The sequence below is a fragment of the Magnolia sinica genome, chromosome 13 (genome assembly GCF_029962835.1).
Source record: "Magnolia sinica isolate HGM2019 chromosome 13, MsV1, whole genome shotgun sequence".
Lineage (NCBI taxonomy): Eukaryota > Viridiplantae > Streptophyta > Magnoliopsida > Magnoliales > Magnoliaceae > Magnolia > Magnolia sinica.
The window spans coordinates 31986058-32006257 of record NC_080585.1 but is presented as its reverse complement, the minus strand read 5'-3'; the positions used below and the strand labels follow the sequence as shown (position 1 = coordinate 32006257).

The following is a 20200-nucleotide window of genomic DNA, read 5'->3' as shown; positions in this document are numbered from 1 at the left end:
TATGTCAACACCTTGTATCTTTTGACTCTTTTCCATCAAATATGAATTATCTCCTTGAAACTTTGAACAATCAAAGCTCTGAAATATTTCAATCTGATTTTATTTTTTCTTTTCTTTTTTCAAGATAATCCCCAATCCACAGTGAGGCCCATCATAATGGTTTGGGTCACTGAAAAGAAACCCAATCCAACGGCTAAAGTCCAAATGTTATTTAGCAAACCTCGAAAACAAATACATAAATACATAACTGGCAAGTTGGCAAAGTTTCAATAATTAAAGAACCACTCATTCTTGTTAAATTAATAGGGCTGGGAATGACACTCCTACATAACTGAACTATAAGCATTCTTCCTCAGCTTGCAAATTACAATCAAAACTCAGATGTTAGGACACTTCCCTGAGCCAAACTACCTGAATTTTCTAGCTTTCTTATCCTGATGGGAATTTTCAGGCGTCCCCTGCTTTCCAGCTTCCACTTTTTAACCATCTCACAGCCCCACCACCAGTCTTCAATGCTTTTGCTTCGAATGTTAGGATACACCTCTCTGAGTCAAACTACCTGAATTTTCTAGCTATCTTATCCCGATGGGAATTTTCAGGCGTCCTGCTTTCCAGCTTCCGTTTTTGACCCAACTGTCTCACAGCCCCACCACCAGCCTTCAATGCTTTTGCCTTCCTGGCTTCGACCGCAGGCCGTTTGGTTTTGCGAGCCTTTGGTTCCAATCGTCTCCCCCCCTTGGATTCTATCTTCCCATGCTCTTCAGTTCTTAGATGGAGGTTTCCCTTCTTTTGGACACCGGATTTACTGGCTCGCAAGCCTTGATAGGAGAGGTCAGCAGCCTTCGTTACCTTCATGGATTTGGTGGTGTTTGATGGCTTTTGGCGGGAATCCACAGCCAACCTCTTTCCTGGGGAATTCTCTGCCCATGCTGGTTCTGGTTTTTTCCTCTTTGATGGTGTGGAATCTGATTTGGCATGGTACAGCCTCAGATCACGATCACGGAGCTTGAAGTTCTTTTTCTTAACGATTGTGTTGGCAGCTTCCTGCAGATCCTCTAATTAGATTTTCCTTCATAGACTGAAAGTCTTTGTTCATAAAAATTAAACTCACACAAAAATAGAAACTACTGATACACAGTCGACTTGACCCTCTTTAGCAACGTATCATAATCTTGGGAGATTGTTGGCATGATTAAATACAGAGAATAAACGAATGATATACAGAAAAAATAAAATAAAATCAAGTTGATCCAAACGTTTCTAGATAAAGTTCATTTGATTATTCTTAGTTCCTACTTTTTTTTAAAAAAGGCAACAGACGAAAATGCATTAAACGAAAAGAAGATAAAAAAGAAGAGAGAAAAAAAAAAGATAGCAAAAACAAACCAAAGACCTAAGGACCGACTGCTGAGGTAGCAGAAGAACCTAAGGGCCCAAAAAGCTAAAATCCACTACTTTCATAATATTAACATTAGCAGCCCATTCAATTAACAAACACTTAGCCCTAGACCCAACACACTTAGAAGAAGAATGGTTGAAGCATCTGTTGTTCCTTTCTTCCCACACGGCCCACCAGATGGCAAGAATGGCCATTCGCCAAAGAGAGGACTTCAACTTCCCTAACTTAAGACCATTCCAAGCAACTATCAGCTCTGTGGCTGTGAGAGGAGAACACCAGCTGACCGAAAAAGCATGGCAGAAGTCTTCAATAATGGATGATATAAACTGACAGTGAACCAACATGTGATTTACCGACTCCGCCTGGCACATACAATTTATACAAATATTGGTGATCGGCATTCCTCTCTTGGCCAAGTTATCGATGGTTAGAATTCTATTGCGCCCCACCAACCACCCGATACAAATAACTTTAGGTGGAACTTGAACCTTCCAAATACACGACGTGGCAACATATTGATCCTGGTTTGGCGGATAAATCTTCCTATATAAAGATTTAACAGAGAAAGCACCAGATTTCTCAAGGGGCCAAGTAATGCTATCGGACATGTCAGGATAGATGGCAGAGTGCTGGACATACTCCAGGAGAGTCACATACTCAATAGCTTCATTTTCAGAAAGACTAAGAACGCATCTGATATCCCAGACCGACATTCCTGACAAGACAGAGCAACAGCTATTTATGAAAACATCCTTGTCAGGGGAGATTCGGTATATCAGGGGAAAGAGAATTTTGAGAGGGGAATCCCTGAGCCAGATATCCTTCCAAAAACGAATGGACGAGCCATTTCCCAGCACATAGGAAACAGAATTAATGACCGAAGGACTGATCTTGAGGATGCCGCGCCAGATGTGAGAAGCCTTATAGTACGAGGACTTCCTCGGCCACCGATCGCCCTGAGAAGCACCATATTTCCCTGTGATTATCGTGGCCCATAGCGCATCCTTAGCAGTTGCAAATCTCCAAACCCATTTCCCCAAGAGAGCCGAATTCATGAGATGGAGATTCTTGACATTAGCGCCCCCCCCCCTAAAAACTTTGCACACCTCTTTCCAATCCAGCAAGTGAAATTTATGCTGGTTTTCCTTCCCAAACCAAAGGAAGTCTCTTCTAATTTTCTCCATACACTTGAGGACCGAGCCGGGACATCTGAACAGTGTCATGAAATATAGGGGGAGGCTGGACAGGGCAGATTTGATCAACATTAGGCAGCCGCCCAAGGAAAGATACCTGCATTTCCAAGAGGCCAGGAAAATTTAGAAATAACCCTTTCCCACATCTGCGTCGGCGGGGCACCTACAGAAAGCGGAAGACCAACAAAAACAGTTGGGAACAAGTCAACCCGGCAACCCAAAGAATCGGTGAACTTTTGAATCAAGGGAAGAGGGGTATTAATACCAAGAAGCTTCGACTTTTTCATATTAATCTGAAGACCCAAAACTGCTTCAAAGCAACGAAGAGTAGTTAAGAGGTTGTCGATTTTTTCTTGCGACACCTTAAAGAATATGAGGGTGTCATTCGCAAACTGAATGTGGGTGAGCGGGTCAGACAGACCTGGCATCCGAATGCCATGCAGAATATTATTCTGCTGTCTTGTCTTCAGCATAAGAGGCAGAGCTTCCGCAACGATAAGGAACAAGAAGGGAGAGAGGGGATCACCCTGTCTGATACCGCGCGAGCTTTTAAAAAAGCCTTTGGGGGACCCATTCAGAATAATCGAGAAGTGGGCAGAACCAACACAGGCAGCAATCCATTGCCTCCATTTAAACCCGAATCCCATTCGGCCTAAAATATAGAGAAGGAACTCTCAATCAATATGATCATAGGCCTTAGCTAAATCCAGTTTACAGAAAATTCCTTGAGATTTTGACCTGTGGCACAAGTGGAGAACCTCGTTGGCAATAAGGGCACCATCCGTGATTTGTCTACCTTGGATGAAAGCCGATTGGTTAGGCGAGATAAGATTATCAATGACCCTGGATAGGCGCATCGAGAGCACTTTAGAGAGGATTTTGTAGGGGCCACCGATCAGACTGATTGGTCTGTATTCAGAGAAAGACGCAGCACCCGAAACCTTGGGGATTAGGGAGATAAAAGTGGCGCCCAAACCCTTTGATAATTTGCCTCGTAGATAAAATTCATGAAAGAACCAAAGAATGTCATGACAGATAGTATCCCAAAATTGCTGATAAAATGAAAGCGGAAACCCATCCGGCGCCGGAGATTCTTAGTTCCTACTTCAGAATAAAGTATTCCAAAACAGTTACATAATAATTGTTACATAACATTGATGGTGGTAACTGTTATGCATTATGGAGTCGTAATGCCTGTGACGCTGTTGCAGAAAAATTGACCCACAACGGCCCCATAATGGTCCTGTAACAGCCATAACAAACCCATAACGGTCCGTTATGGGGCCAAAATAGGTTTTTTTCAAGAAATTAAAAAAAAAAAAAAAAATCCATTACGGCCCGCATGTAACAGTAATGGCAGTGGCCATTACAACCACCATTACCATTATGGAATACCTTGCTGCAGAAAGCCTAGGGCAGCAGCCATTAACTGATCAAATGAGTAATTGATGACTGAATTGATGACTGAGGGTCCAAGTGAAATGGCAATAAATGACAGAAAATCACTTCACTGCGTCTCCTGTAGGAAGTGGAACCAACCACAGACAGGTGAAGTCAAATTAAAACTGTAGGTATGCAGAAAAAGTGGAACAATGTATAATGTGCACCGAACACTTGAAAATCATTGGAAGTTGCAACCATCGTGAAGGTATTTTTATTTTTATTTTACTTTGGGGAACAAATAATGAAGTTTCATTAGAAAAAAGACCCAAGGACCAAACTACAAGAGAAAATAAAAACAGCAACCAAAAACAGGCTCGTGGAGACAGCCTTAGAACCACCCGGTAAACGAATGTTTAATCAGGGAAGAATCCTAGCACTACCCCACAAGACAATGCCATCTATTCCCTGTTACAGAAGCTGGCCACCCTGAAATCTATGCGACATTGCTGCCCAGTCAATGATCAATCCATTAATCTTCTCAGTCATTCCTCCAGAGGGGATCTGGGAATCTCTAAAAATCATGTGATTCCTCTCCTTCCATATCTGCCAGTGGCCAGCAATAGGGATCATATTCCACAAAAGTTTGTATCTGCCTGAAAGCTGACCGCTACACCAGCTAATAAAGTCCCATTCCAAAGATCCATTTCTGACAGAACACATCTTGAATTCTTTGACCAAAAAAATTCCATCTCTACGTGTTGGGCAATGGAACAAGTGCATGCTGTCACCTTCATTTGCTTTGCACATAACACCTGTTTGGGCTAACAATACCTTGCTTTTGCAATTTATCAATCATCAGGATTGTTTGCCCTATTGCCAGCCACATAAATGCTGAAACACTACGGGGAGCTGGAGATGTCCACAAGTGGACAGCAGATAAGGACTTGGCTTCATTTAAAGAGTGCCAGAAGAATGACTTAACCCAAAACATCCCAAAGTTCTCCCATTTCCATAATCTCTCGTGCTGTCAAAAGGCGAAAGGCGCGCCCCATTTAGCATGCTTAACAGATTCTCAAGTCTTCCACTTCTTCAGGCCAAATTTCTTCTAAAGACTATGTTCCACGATAAATTCTGGCCAGAATAGGTTGCATACTCCTTATCTGAAATATGGTTCACTGGATCCGTTGTATTCTGGGAAATCTGGCTGCAAAGGGGACACTGTCAAGCTAAACATCTTCCCATGTGCCACTCACGCAGTTGGAAGAGATCTAGATGTCACAATAACTAAACTGTTTTGAATTTAATGTTAAGACCATGGCACTGTAAAGGCTCCAAGGAGCACTTTAAGAAAGCTTTTGAGGTGTTTCCCCATTCCTCCCATTCTTTTTATTCCTGGTTTGGATTTCTCAAGTTGAAGCCCCTCCATGAATGGGAGTTGAGAATCTTCGTGAACTGTCATCCTCAAGGCCGAATATATTGGACAAGGTTCATCATAGAATAGATGCATCCATGAGACCATCATGCTCAAACTCATGATTCAGGGCCCCAAATTTTTTGTGTATGGTTGGTGAGTACACGAACCCAAAGTTACCTACATTCATTATCTATTATGTTTACTTTTTTGTATTGGAAAGACATGTTACTGCAAAGAAACTGTGAACTTTCACATTCAAGCCTTTCGTTTTTGTTATCTTTCAAAAACTAAAAATAAAAATTTGTTGTGATCAAAACAATATCGGATGATTCATTGCAAACTCAAACCTACTAGTGGAACTATTCACTTAAGAACCCAAAGCACACAAAAACATGAGTGTTCTAGCATTCCGATGGCCCATCGAACTCTTTAAGAATTCAAGTCATACAAAAAAAGGGCCTAAAATAGAGAAGATGATTCTTTCATCGAAAAGCAAAGAATTCTCTATCCACAAAACTATCTTTCCTAGAACTCAGCATCCATGGAACTTAAAGAGTTCAAAGCACCCAAATGACCACAATGCATGGAATCTCTCCACCTAAGTTCTTTGAACACTGAGTTTCAAGAAAAAGTTTATGGGTAGAGAAATTTTCCTTTTATGACCAAACTCATCTTTCTATTTTAAGCCTTTCCACATTACTAGAGTCCTTAAAAAATGAGTTCATGGGGCATCCAAATGCCTTGGAAGGCTCCACGTAAGGTCCCTGGCTGATCCCATCTTCTCTATTTTAATCCCATTTCGTGGAACTTGAGTTCTTAAATGAGTTGCATGGGTCATCCAAATGCCACAAACGCTTGCGTTCCATAGAACATGAATTCTTAAGTGAATAGTTCCACACATCCAAATGACCCCCTACGGTAAGTAAATTTTTATTTTTATTTTAAAGATGACATTTTTTTTTTTAAAAGAGATAACAAAGAATATATTAAAAAACTGACGTCAAGGGCATAGCATTCTTGACTGCTTTTACATATGGAGCCCATATGGAAAGAAAGCCCTTGATAATTACAACCAGCCCGTGAACCAAAGCTACCTCATTCCTAAAGCACCGCCCATTCTGTTCTTTCCAAATGGCTCAGAAGATAAACATCATTAGAAGTCTCCCAACTGCTTTCTCAGTTTTACTTCCAACTTTACCATGCCGAGCCCACATTAGATCCTCGACCCACTGAGGCATCACCTAGGGCAAGTCAGCCGCATTAAGAAAGTAGGTCCACACCTTATACATGAAGTAGCAAATGAATAAATAAGTGATCAATCGAATCTGCACTCACCATACAGATGAGGCAAACGTTTGGGAGAATGAGAGCTCTCCACTAAAGGTTATCGATAGTCAACACTTTCTTTCTAGCCACCAACCACAGAAACATTGCCATTCGGGGGAGCACCATAGGACCAATGCTGGAAAGGAAGGGGGCGGAACTGTGAGGACCCAATGATAAGAGGGTATAGAAAGATCGCATTGAGAATCTACTTGAGGGATGAACCGATCAAATCATAGAATCATTTGCTTCACTCAAGGGGGACACATCCTTGAGAAGATCCAAAAGGGCAACGAATTCCACAATCTCATCCTCCATCATGTTCCTTTGGAAAGGACTCCACACAATTGCATTACCGGACATAGAAAAACAATGATGAACTAGAATATAGCAATCCAGGGCCAAAGCTGCTATCCTTGGAAACACATCCTACAACGGAGTATTACCACACCAAACATCCATCCAGAAATGAATCCGTTTTCCATTCACCATATCAAATGCAACACCACGACGGAAAAGATGCTCAATCGCCACAATTGCCTTCCACATAGCCGAGGCACGGTGCAACGAAGATGGCTCAACCAACCATCCTCCCTCCAACAAGCCATACTTGCTAATAATAATGTCTTTCTAAAGCCCGCCCAAGAAGGATCCCATTTTCCAATGCCATTTTCCCAATAAAGCGACATTAGTAAGACCCAAATTCTTAATCCCCACAACCCCTATTGAAACTAGCTGACAGACGTCTCCCATTTTATATGGTGGAACTTATGCCCTTCCCTATCACCTTTCCAGAAGAAATCTCTCCATATTTTATCAATTCTATCCAACACTGACTTGGGGCATTTAAAAAGGGAAAGGAAATAAACCGTCAAATTGGAGAACACTATCTTAATGAGCAACGATCTACCCCCGTAGGAGTAAGACACGTACTGACATTTCCACCTACAAAGCTTCCTCTCAATTCTTTCGATGACCTTATCCCATAGATGTTTCGTTGGTTTCCCTATGCAAAGATGGAGCCCTAGGTAGGAGGGGAAGGAACCTATTTTACAACCAAAAACTTCCGCAAGCTGCAATAACTCTTCATCAGGGAACATGAATACCTAGCAGCTCGCTTTTAGACACGTTAATCTTGAGCCCGGAAATAGCTTCAAAACAAACCAACATTTTGCACAAATTGTCCATAAAACTAGGATCCGCATCACAGAAGAGCAGAGAGTGTCATCCGCGTATTGAAGATGACCAACTTGAATACCATTTTCTGCCACTTTGAAACCTTTTATGAGCCTATTCCTCCTCCCCCCCCCCCCCATGTAGCATTTTGCTTAGCGCTTCCCCAATGACAACAAAGAGATTGAGGGGGAGGGGATCTCCTTGCCTTTGACCTCTTGAAGCCCTGAAGAAACCCTAAGGCACCCCATTAACCAATATTGAGAGCGGACTGCACACATGCTTTCATCCATCCCCTCCACTTAAGGCCACACCCTACTCGATCTAGCATATACTCCAAGAATTTCCAATTAACATGATCATACCCGATCTAGCATATACTCCAGGAATTTCCAATTAACATGATCATACGCCTTTTCCAAGTCCAGTTTACAAACCACTAGGCTAATCTTTTGTCTGTGGCGGGAATCTATGCATTTGTGCGCTATTAAGGCACCCTCAAGTATCTGCCTTCCTAAAATAAAAGCCCCTTGGTTATCAGCAATGATCTTGGAAAGGACCTCTCTGAACCGCAACGCTAAAATCTTATAGAGAATCTTATAGGGTCCCCCAAGTAAACTTATGGGACAAAAATATTTCAGTTGTTCCCATGGTGTGTTGTAAAGGCCATTACATAAAGGTAATGGTGGCAACCGTTACCTATTACGGGGTCGTAACGGCCATAAAAGCCGTTATGGAAAAAAATGACCTGTAATTACCATTAACGGCACATTACTTCTCCTATAAAGGCTATAACAACCCCGTAATTGTCTGTTATGAGGTAGATACAGGTTTTCCATACTTTTTAATCAACATTACAGGGCAAATACAGGTTTTTCAGGATTTTTTCTTTTTCAATAAAAAAAGGGACCGTAAAGGCCGTTACGACTTACGACCCGCATCGTAAAGGCAACGGTGGTGGCCGTTACGGCCACTGTTACCGTTACAGAACACTACTTGTTCCACCGCTTCCAGCTTTGGGATGAGAACTAGACAGGAGGCCCCTATATCCGCCGATATCCTACTCAGCTCGAAGTATTAGTTGTTGCGACACTAGTCCGAACTGGTCCTATGTTACCCCTCTTAAGGTATTGGCTTTTGCCTGGCTTGTTGGTAGAAATAGGGTCCTTTAGATTAACAACCTTTGTAAAAGGGCTATTGTGCTTACGAACATGTCTCATCTACTTTAAGATGTGGAATCAATAAACTACTTGTTCATCCATTGCCCCTTGGCTAGGGGTGTCTGGTCCAGTATTTTAGTTTCCTTAAGTTTGTGATGCCAAGCTCTATTGAGGGGCTGTTGCGTTCTTGGCACATTAGCAATGCCAGGAAGAAAGGTAGATCTAGGTGGAGGGTCGTTCTGTTTGTCACTCTTTGGATTCAATGGGGCAAGAGGAATAACCGTTGTTTCCGTAATAGAAATGGCTTTCTTTTAGGGGCTATTAGTTGGGCTAAATTACGTATCAGGGTATGGATGCCTTGAATGGTAGTGTGTATTTTTGTTTCTGTTTTCTTTGTCGTTGCTAGCCTTTTCACTTTCTTGATAAATTCCATTACTTTTCAATAATAATAATCCCAAAACTCCCAGCCAACTACAATGAAGTCAATACCCTGATATCCAAACCATGCAGAATGGAAATAGATGGAAATACAATGAATTATAGAATATCAAAGAGAGCAGAATATATCTTACCCGCGTTTTAAACATGACATAGGCAATACCCTTCCCCACGCTTGAATGGGGATCTCTGATAACACGTATGGCTTCTATGCTGGATTCCATATGGTTAACCCCACAAAACAACTGATACAGTTCCTCATCCTGCACATCCAACAAAAAAGAAAGTTGAAACAATCATCACAGTGATATCCAATCAGAAAATGATATCTAATCTTCTACTATCTGAATAAAAGTTCATAGATAAAAATTAAGCAAGACCAACTAACCTTCACATCAAATGGGAGGTTACCCACAAAAAGAGTCCTTTTATTATCATAAAGTAGAGCATTTTCTCCTTTCAATTTCTTACGAGGAGGGCATGCCCTATCAACACGAATGTGATTCTCTCCAAGCTACAAAGGCATGAACAATGAAACAAGTAAGAATATTTTGCAAGAGAAAATGGTCCAATATCCAAATCTGAGCAAAAAAATATAAGAAGATTGACATAGGGTATCACCAAATTATTAGGCATTGTTCCGAACCAGCAACATACCTTTGCCATATTATGTGACAAAGCAGCCTGTGCCGATTGCTCATCCTTGAACACAATGTAAGCATGGACACTGAAAGAGTAATGGCAAACCAATATAAATATGGAATGCGTAAAATATCAAGAGTACCTAATGGAAGTAATCGTGACTAAATTTGCAACTCGAAGGAGATGCAAAAGAGACCTAGAAGTTATACAAAGCATATGTGATAAAACCGCAGCTTGGACCTCCAAGTCAAACCATTTAGTAAAGTTGAGCCTTAGACTTAAGTCTTCATGACCTCAAATTTACAATATTGGATCAGGTGGCTAACCTCAGGTTCACGGGAAACAGAGACTATGTCATCTAAACCACAACACCCCCCCCCCCCCCCCCCCAAATCCTGAGGTTAGGCACTGGGAGGTTAAGCTTCGCTTACACCTCACCACTAAGTGGCTTGCCCAAGGTACAAGATTTCATTTGCCTTGACCATCCACTTAGCGAGCCATTTAAGGCAGCTAGGGAAGTACTTCACAAATTCCCCCAGCTAGCGGTTTAAGGACATGCCTGGGTCCCTGGATGTCACCCAATTAGGCCAGGTGATGTATGAAAAACAATGTGGAGGCACACAATTCTCAAGGAAGCACTTGATCAAATCCCTATACATAAATTGTATCCACATTGAGCATTTAAAAAAAAAAAAAAAAAAAAACTCATACCTATCAGCAGAATCATTGAATTTTCCCTTGATTATAGCACCCTTTCTCGGTATTTTACTCTGATAAATGGAATCAAAAGAAGGGGGTAAAGGAGAATTAAAAATTAAAAATTAAAAAAAAAAAAAGAAAAAAGCAAGGCATTTTCAGATTAACAGGAAAAAAAAAAATTAACAAGATTTGGAAAAGATCAATAGCATTGATACTCACGTCCACGATTGGCACTGACCGGATCCTAACCGATTCAACCTCTCCGAACTGTCCGAAATCTCTCAACAGAACTTTCTTCTTCACCTTCAATGGCAAGTTCCCGACGAAAACAGTCCTCTGAAGCTTACTCTCATCGTCATAAGCCTCCTTTGAAACGACCATTTCCTTTGTATCAAACCCCGCCTTCCTCTTCTCACCAACAACTATCCGACCAGGCTCCGCATCCCCGCCCTCGATCTTCTCCGGCCCACCGTACATCTTCATCTCATATTCCTCCTCGATCTCGTCCCTCTTCCTCTTCTTCTTTCGAGCCTCGTTCCCTTTGCCGTCGATCAGCTCTGTTGATTGATCATCATCTTCGGTCCGTTTCTTCCGCTTCTGGCGGATCGCCGAATCTCTAACGTCCGCTTCCAGAAAAGGGTTTCTTTCTCTCTCCCTCTTTCTCTTCTTCTTCGTCTCCGCGATTTCGATTTCTTTTCTTGGAGAATCAGCAGCAGGATTGTCTTCTTCTCCTTCTCCACCAGAAGTTCCAAACCCTAACCCTAACCCTGACGGGTCTTGATGCGGTTCCTTCTGTTTTGGCTGTTGATCTTGATCGGATTGGGGTTTTCGACGGTAGGGATTGGAATCACCGAAGAGGGTTTTGAAGGCGTCCGATGATTCCTTCTCTCCTTCTTTCGATTTCTTTCCCATTTTTTTTTTCTTTCGTTGGAGAGTTTTTGAATTTAGCAAGGTTATAGAAGGGACGAGGAGAGGAGAGGAACGTTCAAATATGACAAACCCTAAGGGCCTGTTTGGACGCGGGGGATTAGGTGGGAGTGGATTGTATCAGGGTGGATTGCATGTAATCCACTGTCAAATACATGCAATCCCACTGGATTGCTATATCCATCGGCCCATCTACTGCCATGTTTGGACGGGCGGACGGGATTGGATTTCATTTGCATAGTGCGTTTGGACGGGCATGAATTGCAAGGGATTGAATCACTTGGACAGAGGGACGGCCTGCCACCAGCCCCGTGTCTGGTGGTCGGTGATATGTGGGACCCATCATATCTATGTGTTTCATCCATTCCACTCATCCATTTTTAAAGATCATTTTAGGGCCTGACACAAAAATTAAGGGAGATATATCTCGGGTGGACTACACCAGACGAAAACAATAGCGATTGGATATCCACCATGGAAATCATCCTACGGCCCACTGTACTGTTTATTTGACATCCAATGTGTTAAGTAGGTCATACACTGACTGATGGATGGAAATATATATATATATATATATATATATATATATATATATATATATATATATATATATATATATATATATATATATCAGCTTCATCCAAAACACAGAAAGCCCCAAAAGATTTTTAGGCTTGTTTGGTTTTCCAATTACCACGGTAGTTAGCCGTAAAGACATCATAATTACTCTTGTACATGCATTATCAATGATTGACATAATCCCAGTATTCTGCTTTATCTTGCTTGGTTTTTTTTTTAATTTACGTTGAGGGTGAATTAGCGGACAATCCAGTAATCGCATGTTTGGGCATACACTGTAGTAGTCAATTCAATCAGTTTTTTATCTTTTGGTGTCCACCATATCAGCTATACAACAACTGCAATCAGGTGTTTGTTTTTCAATAGTTGCGATGAATATATAACGTATTCAACAACGTGCGCCAACGATGGCTGATCAGTGTACTCCGGTTCATGTCCAGTGGGACCCAATTTGGCTCCACTGTTATCCTTCATTCCGTTGATACACTCGTACCAACCTCTTGGGATGATGTTTTTTGTCATCAGTGGGGGTCTTCTGTGTAGGTATGAACGTGGGATAATCTTACAGGGAATTCTTCCAGGCACATTGTTTGGTCCAGATGCCATTGCACCAGGCGTCAATTTAGGATATAGCCAATAATGATATTTCTTTATGTTGTCTGATTTATAGCACAAATTGAAATGCACCAAAATGCTATTCCATCTCTATGTGGTGGACCTGTTGTAAACGGACGCATGGATCCGTGTCGACATATGAACAACAGAAACTATATGGCCACAAGCAGTGGAAGAAAAGCACCAACATTGGAGCTTACCTGTTCTCGTTAATATAGCAAGAAAAACAGAACGGTCGACCTGTGATGTAAATGGGCCTTCCATAGATATAGTACACTATGATGTCCAGGAGATGTCAGTGACGTTTATAGTCTACCATGTAAACAGACAAACATGGATTCAGATATATGAGTGCTAACCATGCAAATGACAAGTCCAGAATTTAAACATTAACTATGCGTTTACGTATAGTTCATGACACTACAAAAGAGTTGTAAATCATTGTCCAAAAACATATCCCCAAACGTTTATCAAAACAATACAAAATCAACCTAGTACAGGCACGGAAAAAGATGAATGGCGAGGATAATAATCAAGCAACTGATTATTATTCCTATCAATGCCTCCAGTCCATGCGGCATTTCTTCAAAGTCATCTCCCTCGTCCCAGGCCCAGCACTATTCCGACAGTCATATGATGCTAATCTAGAGCTCCCTATAGGATCGTTGCTGCAACCAGCAGAGCAACGCGGTCCCCGCGTCGAGACCATGTTCTCATAATCCAGTGCCACCTCGCCCACTCCTGTATTCTGTTGAGCTGACACATTGCAGAAAGCTGTCCATTGAGTAAATGTCTCAGACGCCGATTTGTAGCCACAGAAGATCGCTGAAGAATATCCGTCAACCTGTTGACGACACTCCTCCCACGTGCTATAGATTCCGGGCTGGCGACCTTTGAAAACAACGTACATCTTTTTACCCATCTGAAGATAACGAAATATTATCATCAACGTCAAGCTATGTCCACAAATAATAGAACATATTAGGTGGAAGAATATATATATAAACACCTGAAATTAATGCAACTATAACGATTACCAACTCATACCTGAAGCGATGAGTGAAACTGTTAAATCTGTGTATGTACACTATACATGTTGCAAATATGAACAGGATAATCATAATTGAAAATGAAAATAACAGCAGATTTAAACAGATAATTCAGGTTAACAAGCACCGATGGATATATCATTAAATACAGATCACGATCTATGAAAAATAACACAAAAAAAAGATCATCCAAATTAGCTCACATTCATCCACCTAGTGAACACAACTAGCTTGTGTAACCTGAAAAAGTTATCAGCAGGTAATACGAGTGTTTTAGTCAGTGAGGAATAAGCATTATGTACAGGCCCGAATCCATAAACATAGTAGTTATCATCCAAAAATTTACAGTCATCCAGCTGCTTCTCAGCCAACAGCTTGCAGTAAAACAGTATAGCAGTAAAAAAAAAAGTCCTTCCAGCATTTCAACAGCTAGTACACTTCACTAGCCCAATCACAAAACCCAAAATAATGTCCAAAAAACCTATTGACAGAGCAACCATATGAAGATAATATCCCAAAAGAGAAGATTAGTGGATAAAAGATCAGACAGAAAAGATCAGTCCGAAGACTGATCTGGTGCAAGTATCATCAACACAAAGTCGAGCCTCATGGACTCAGGAAGCGAAAGGAACGACGCAGATTGTTGTTCATCGTTGGACAGGATCCTCGTTGCGCGTAAGACCTCGTTACTTGTGAGGCCATCAATCTGCTCGAGTGTAGGTACAATTTGCTCCATACGTATGACGTCTTTTCCTTTGTGTATGGTTAGTGCTAGGGACTTGACAGCATCTGCCACCTCACTCATCCCTTTGCCAATTACGTCGCAAGGGCATTCCAATCTGGCTCGCTTCCTAGAACTGGTTGTGCTGCCCATGTTGGCGGAGTTGTTGCCATTGTTAATCGGACTTCTGTTTGCAATATGCACATCGTCATGACTTTGAAATGACCATTGGATGTTGTGTCCACTATATCCCACATCGTCACTTGACAGAACAAGTGTTTCGTCATTAAGATCAACCGATGCAGTCGGTGTAACATCGTCATCACGAGACTTTCTCATACCCCTTTGTGTATGCATATTTCCAGTCGAAGCACGAAGTCCAGTAGCTCGGTCACTTCCAAATAAGAACATCAAGTCATCATACCTTCTTACCGGTTTCCCACGGACATGTTGGGCATAAGGATGTGACTATTCACAAAGACAGAGATATATTGATTAGTAAACCTTAATGGAGCAGATTTGGATAATCTAAATGACATCTGAAAAAATAACATCTCACCCGTATGTAATCATCCCATACGTCATCTGGCGTAATAACTAACTTCTTGTCGTCATCCCATCCGAACTCACTCGCGTTCAGGGTGTCCCAAACCTCAAAATACAACCTCTTTAGTGTTCGCAGGCGATTACCAGCATGCTTCTCCACAACTGATATCCTTAGTGCCATCCTGACACTTTCCACAACCTTTTTATATGTTTCTTTTTTAAATCCGTTTGCACTCTTGCGGCCGTTAGCAACCACGTCCATCAATGTATCGATGAGACAGTCATCCATTTGGTCTGTCCACCGCATAACACCACCAGATATAACGTGCTCATCAAGTGATTTCTATTTGTATTTGCATGGTGTCCTTCTGGGTGTGTCACACCGACCTTGCCCAAACTGTTTCGTTGGTGTAGTCATGTTGTCACCAATATTTGAATCTATATCGTCATCACTATATACTTCGATAATCTAAAAATATCACAATGAGCACATTTTGTCTGACAAGTACAACCAAAGTATCAAGGACAAGAGGATGCATTAATTTACAATAACTGAAATATACATACGCAAAAACAAATAGCATAGTCTATAGAAATGGGGATATTCATCATTACAATCATCTAAAAGTATATAGGGATCTTTTACCACAGGCCATATAGGTAAGACAGTACAGTCATGTGATGATATTATCTATTGCAAAAAGTGAAATTACAACTCAAATTTCAAACCATACGACTCACAGGAAGAGATTCATTCCACATCCTAGTAGCAATGTTGCCTCGATATGTCGTCCATGCGTCCTTCTGTTGTTGTGTCACGTTGATATCGCATGGAGACAAATCTATACACTCAGCAACATATGTAGATGTGATTTCATCTTCTACCAAACTATCTCCTCCAGATATACGGATAAAGTTGTGTAAAACACAACATGCGATGACTATCTTCACCTATGTTAGAAGGTTGTATGGTGGAGCTGATTTGAGAATTGGAAAGCGAGCTTTTAATACCCCAAAAATTCTCTCTATAACGTTTCTTAGTTGAGCATGCCGATAGTTGAATAGTTCATTCTTGTTGGAAGGATTGCGGCCCGTGCGGTACTCATTAAGGTAGTACCGTACACCAAGGGAGCCATGAATCCCGGTGAATGAGCGTAACCAGCATCAACTACGTAATACTTACCTACAATTAATTGCGATGAATTATCAATCTAATTGGACGAAAAATCATATTATCAATTGGTTATCAAACAGTTATAAACTTAGTACCCGCAGACAAAGTTAACCGATCGATGGAATGTGTCAAAACACTCTGTAAGATGCGTGCGTCAGAAGCTGATCCCTCCCATCCGGCGAGCACATATACGAACTTCATGTCAAATGTACATGCACCCAGCACGTTCTGAGAAAGTACCCCTTTCTTGTTACGATAAGTTGCATTTTCCAATGCGGGTACGTAAGCGGGTATATGAGTCTCATCAATTACACCAATGCAGTCCTATTTGCACCGTGAATAATCAGGAAAACAAATAAATGATACTGCGTAATATTGTACAATCTGATTTTACCATACCTGAAAGTAATCACTCCAGTTAGGATTGACTAGGATCTCAACTGGTGTATCCGCACCAGGCAGTTTCACGAACTTCGGATACAATCCGACAATAGCATCCACCGCCTTACTAAAATAGTGGCTCACCGTTTGTATAGATCTTATAAACCGATGCCCGATAACACGGTTTCTAACATTATATCCTACCGTGTGAAGGAACATGACAAGTTGTTCCTCCATAGATACATGTTTCCCGTTGGGAAGTAAATTTCTATCCCTAAAAAACGAGCATAGGTTGAAAATTTTAGCTTTGTTCATGCAGAGTTGTGCTACACACTCATTATCACCCGCTCTAATAATCCCGTTTATTAGCTTCCTTCTTTCAAAGTCTCCAAATCTGGAGGGTGATTTGAATAAAATATTATCACAATATTCTCCGACAACAATTGTTGTAGTTGATGCAGCAAGTGTAGCTACGAAGGCAGTCATTTCTTCATCCGTCCATCCATGTTTATCCATGTTTTGTTCGGTTTTATTGGAAAACATGCCGACTGTTCGACTGATTCAGCAGCATCAAACATATCAATATTCAACACCAACTATCTAAATCTGATCTATGGAATATTGAAAGGTTCAGTCTAACTTTTCTATCCTATAGCTTCTTAAATGAGGTTATTATATTAGTGCTTCAGGTTCTACGAAAAATTATGCGTATTTCTAAGCTATCCATCGAGGGACTGTTCATCAGACCATTCAGGGTTAGGTTCTACATGAGGTGCATTTGAACTGTGTGCAATCAGACTCAACATGGTAGATAGATATCTCAGCATGTTCAGGTAACCAAGGGCAATGTATTACAAAAAATGATAGGTAACCATGTTTAGATAGTATAACAACTATCTGTCATGGCTGTTACCTGTCTCAGAAAGTTCAGTTAACCTGAGCATGAGAGGATGTAAGAAATCACCCCAACACACATAGCTGAAATCAGTCTCATCCATGTTCAGTTAACCAGATCATGAGATAATGTAAGAGATTAATTAGCTACACAGACATGTGAAATCAGTACAAACATAGACAGTTAAGTATAGCAGGATCAGATAAGAGATTAAATAGCTACACAGACATGTGAAATCAGTCTTAACATGTTCAGTTAACCATGTCAATGATAATGCAGGAAGCAATAGGTAACCATGTCTAAATAGTAAAATAAATATCAGCCATGGTTGATAACTGTCTGTATTTGTTCATATAACCATGACAATGATAATTCAAGAATTGATAGGTAAGCATGTCGAGATAGTCCACCAAATATCTGTCATGGCTGTTACCTGTCTCAGAAAGTTTCTTATAACCTGAGCATGAGAGGATGTAAGAAATCACCCCAGCACACACAGCTAAAATCAGACTCATCCATGTTCAGTTAACCAGAGCATGAGATAATATAAGAGATTAATTAGCTACACAGACATGTGAAATCACTTCCAGAATGGTCAGTTAAGTATGCAGGATCAGATAAGAGATTAAATAGCTACATAGACATCTGAAATCAGTCTCGACATGTTCAGATAAAAATGACAATGATAGTGCAGGAAGTAATAGGTAACCATGTCCAGATAGTAGAACAAATATCAGTCATGGTTGATAACTATCTGTATTTGTTCATTTAACAATGACAATGATAATGCAGGAAGTAATAGGTAACTATGTCCAGATAGTAGAACAAATATCAATCATGGTTGATCTGTCTGTATTTGTTCATTAACAATGACAATGATAATTCAAGAAGTGATAGGTAAGCATGTCGAGATAGTCTACCAAATATCTGTTATGGCTGTTACCTGTCTTAGAATGTTTCGTTAACCTGAGCATGAGAAGATGTATAAAATCACCCCAACACACACAACTGACATCACTCTCATCCATGTTCAGATAAGCAGAGCATGAGATTTCATATGAGATTAATTATCTACACAGACATGTGAAATCACTCCCAGAATGGTCACTTAACCTGAGCATGTTATGATGAAAGAAATCATAGATACACAGACATGTGAAATCATTCACAACATGTTCAGTCTCAACATGGCTTTGTTAGAATAACAAATAAGAGCTACACACTACTGAAATCAGTCTTAGCTTGTTAAGGTAATAATGAGAACGCTAATATAACAAATGATAGTTAACCATGTTCAGATTGTTGTAGAACAAATAACTGAACATGGTTGATAGCTTTCTCAACATGGTTGATACCTTTCTCAACATGTTCAGAAGCATCAACTACACTGACATCTTTAGACTTCAATCAGTCTCAGCATGTTCAGTTAACCATGGCATCGTAGGAATGCCAAATGATAGATACACACAGATGAAATAGCTACACAGCATGTTCAGTTAACCATGACAGAGATGATATAACTACAATATCTACACACATAGTCGAGCGAGTATCCCATGGCCCTATTGGACTAGGAATGTATCAAGGAAAGAGGCTTGCAATCAGCACATTCAACTTGAAAGTAGAGAAAGGAGAACATAAAGCCTGTTCGGCTATCGGCACCTATACGTTGGCCCACCATTGATTCTTTTACAGGATCAATGTCAAACATGTGGGCCACAAGTGTCCGAAACAAGCCAGAACAGGACATCAGCTTCTATTTCATAAACACACTACTAACTTAGTCACTGTCTCCAGACATTCAACAAAGCTACGTGACTTACCTCTTCTGGCGTTGCCGCAACTGATGGTGGGGGGTGGATATCAGTCGCAGACAGCGTGGGATAAACCTGTTGACAGAGTAACAGATTAATTACCTGAGTGGGATATTGGAGAAGATGTCAGTAGCAGAAGGCAGATGGATTAAGCCTCGGAGATTGCAATAAACATGACAATCGGGTGACGAAGTCGACAAAGGGAAACCATGACATTCCAACAACATGCAACGTAAATGGGATCATGGAAATGGTAATATGTTAGACGGCAGAAGACATGCAGTGACATGCAAGCTACCGAACAAACGGACATCAAGCACCTCGTGCGATCTGGAAGAAGATGAAGGGAAGCATCACGGCCAGATCACAGTACCATTTTTTCCTGTTTTTAAAACTCAGATATTAGGGAAACAGAGGATGTGCAGGCGCCCGATGTCCGCTAAGATTGGAGCTTTACCACCAAAACTGTCATGGAGCAATGAACAACTATCTAGAGGTTTGGACAGTAAACACAGGAAAGAATCAATAGACGATCATCGTCGCTATCTGGTAGAAGGTTGCGTCGTTTACCTGGCCTAAGAATACAACCTCTGAAAGGAGACGAGTGTGTTGGTGAGAAGTGGAAAAGAATGAGACGCTTTTGATTTTTTCAAATCTGAAATCATACATATGTAG

General features: G+C 41.0%; 1 protein-coding gene across 1 annotated transcript; it reads right to left on the bottom strand.

Moving 5' to 3' along the window:
• Positions 1-255: 255 nt before the first annotated feature.
• On the bottom strand, positions 256-11820 carry LOC131223472 (nucleolar protein 12). Its single transcript, XM_058218900.1, has 6 exons — positions 11044-11820; positions 10837-10895; positions 10141-10210; positions 9872-9997; positions 9618-9746; positions 256-1044 (listed from the first exon to the last, which is right to left on the bottom strand). Exons 1-6 carry the CDS (start codon positions 11734-11736, stop codon positions 556-558), a joined length of 1566 nt encoding a protein of 521 aa, XP_058074883.1. The 5' UTR covers positions 11737-11820; the 3' UTR covers positions 256-555.
• Between the last annotated feature and the right edge of the window lie 8380 nt (positions 11821-20200).

Coding starts and splice junctions, on each gene's coding strand:
- LOC131223472 (XM_058218900.1), bottom strand. CDS start 11,736: ATGGGAAAGAAATCGAAAGAAGGAGAGAAGGAATCATCGGACGCCTTC. Junction 10,896..11,043: donor GGTCAGTGCCAATCGTGGAC/GTGAGTATCAAT, acceptor TCCATTTATCAG/AGTAAAATACCGAGAAAGGG. Junction 9,998..10,140: donor TGTCACATAATATGGCAAAG/GTATGTTGCTGG, acceptor ATGCCTTTGTAG/CTTGGAGAGAATCACATTCG.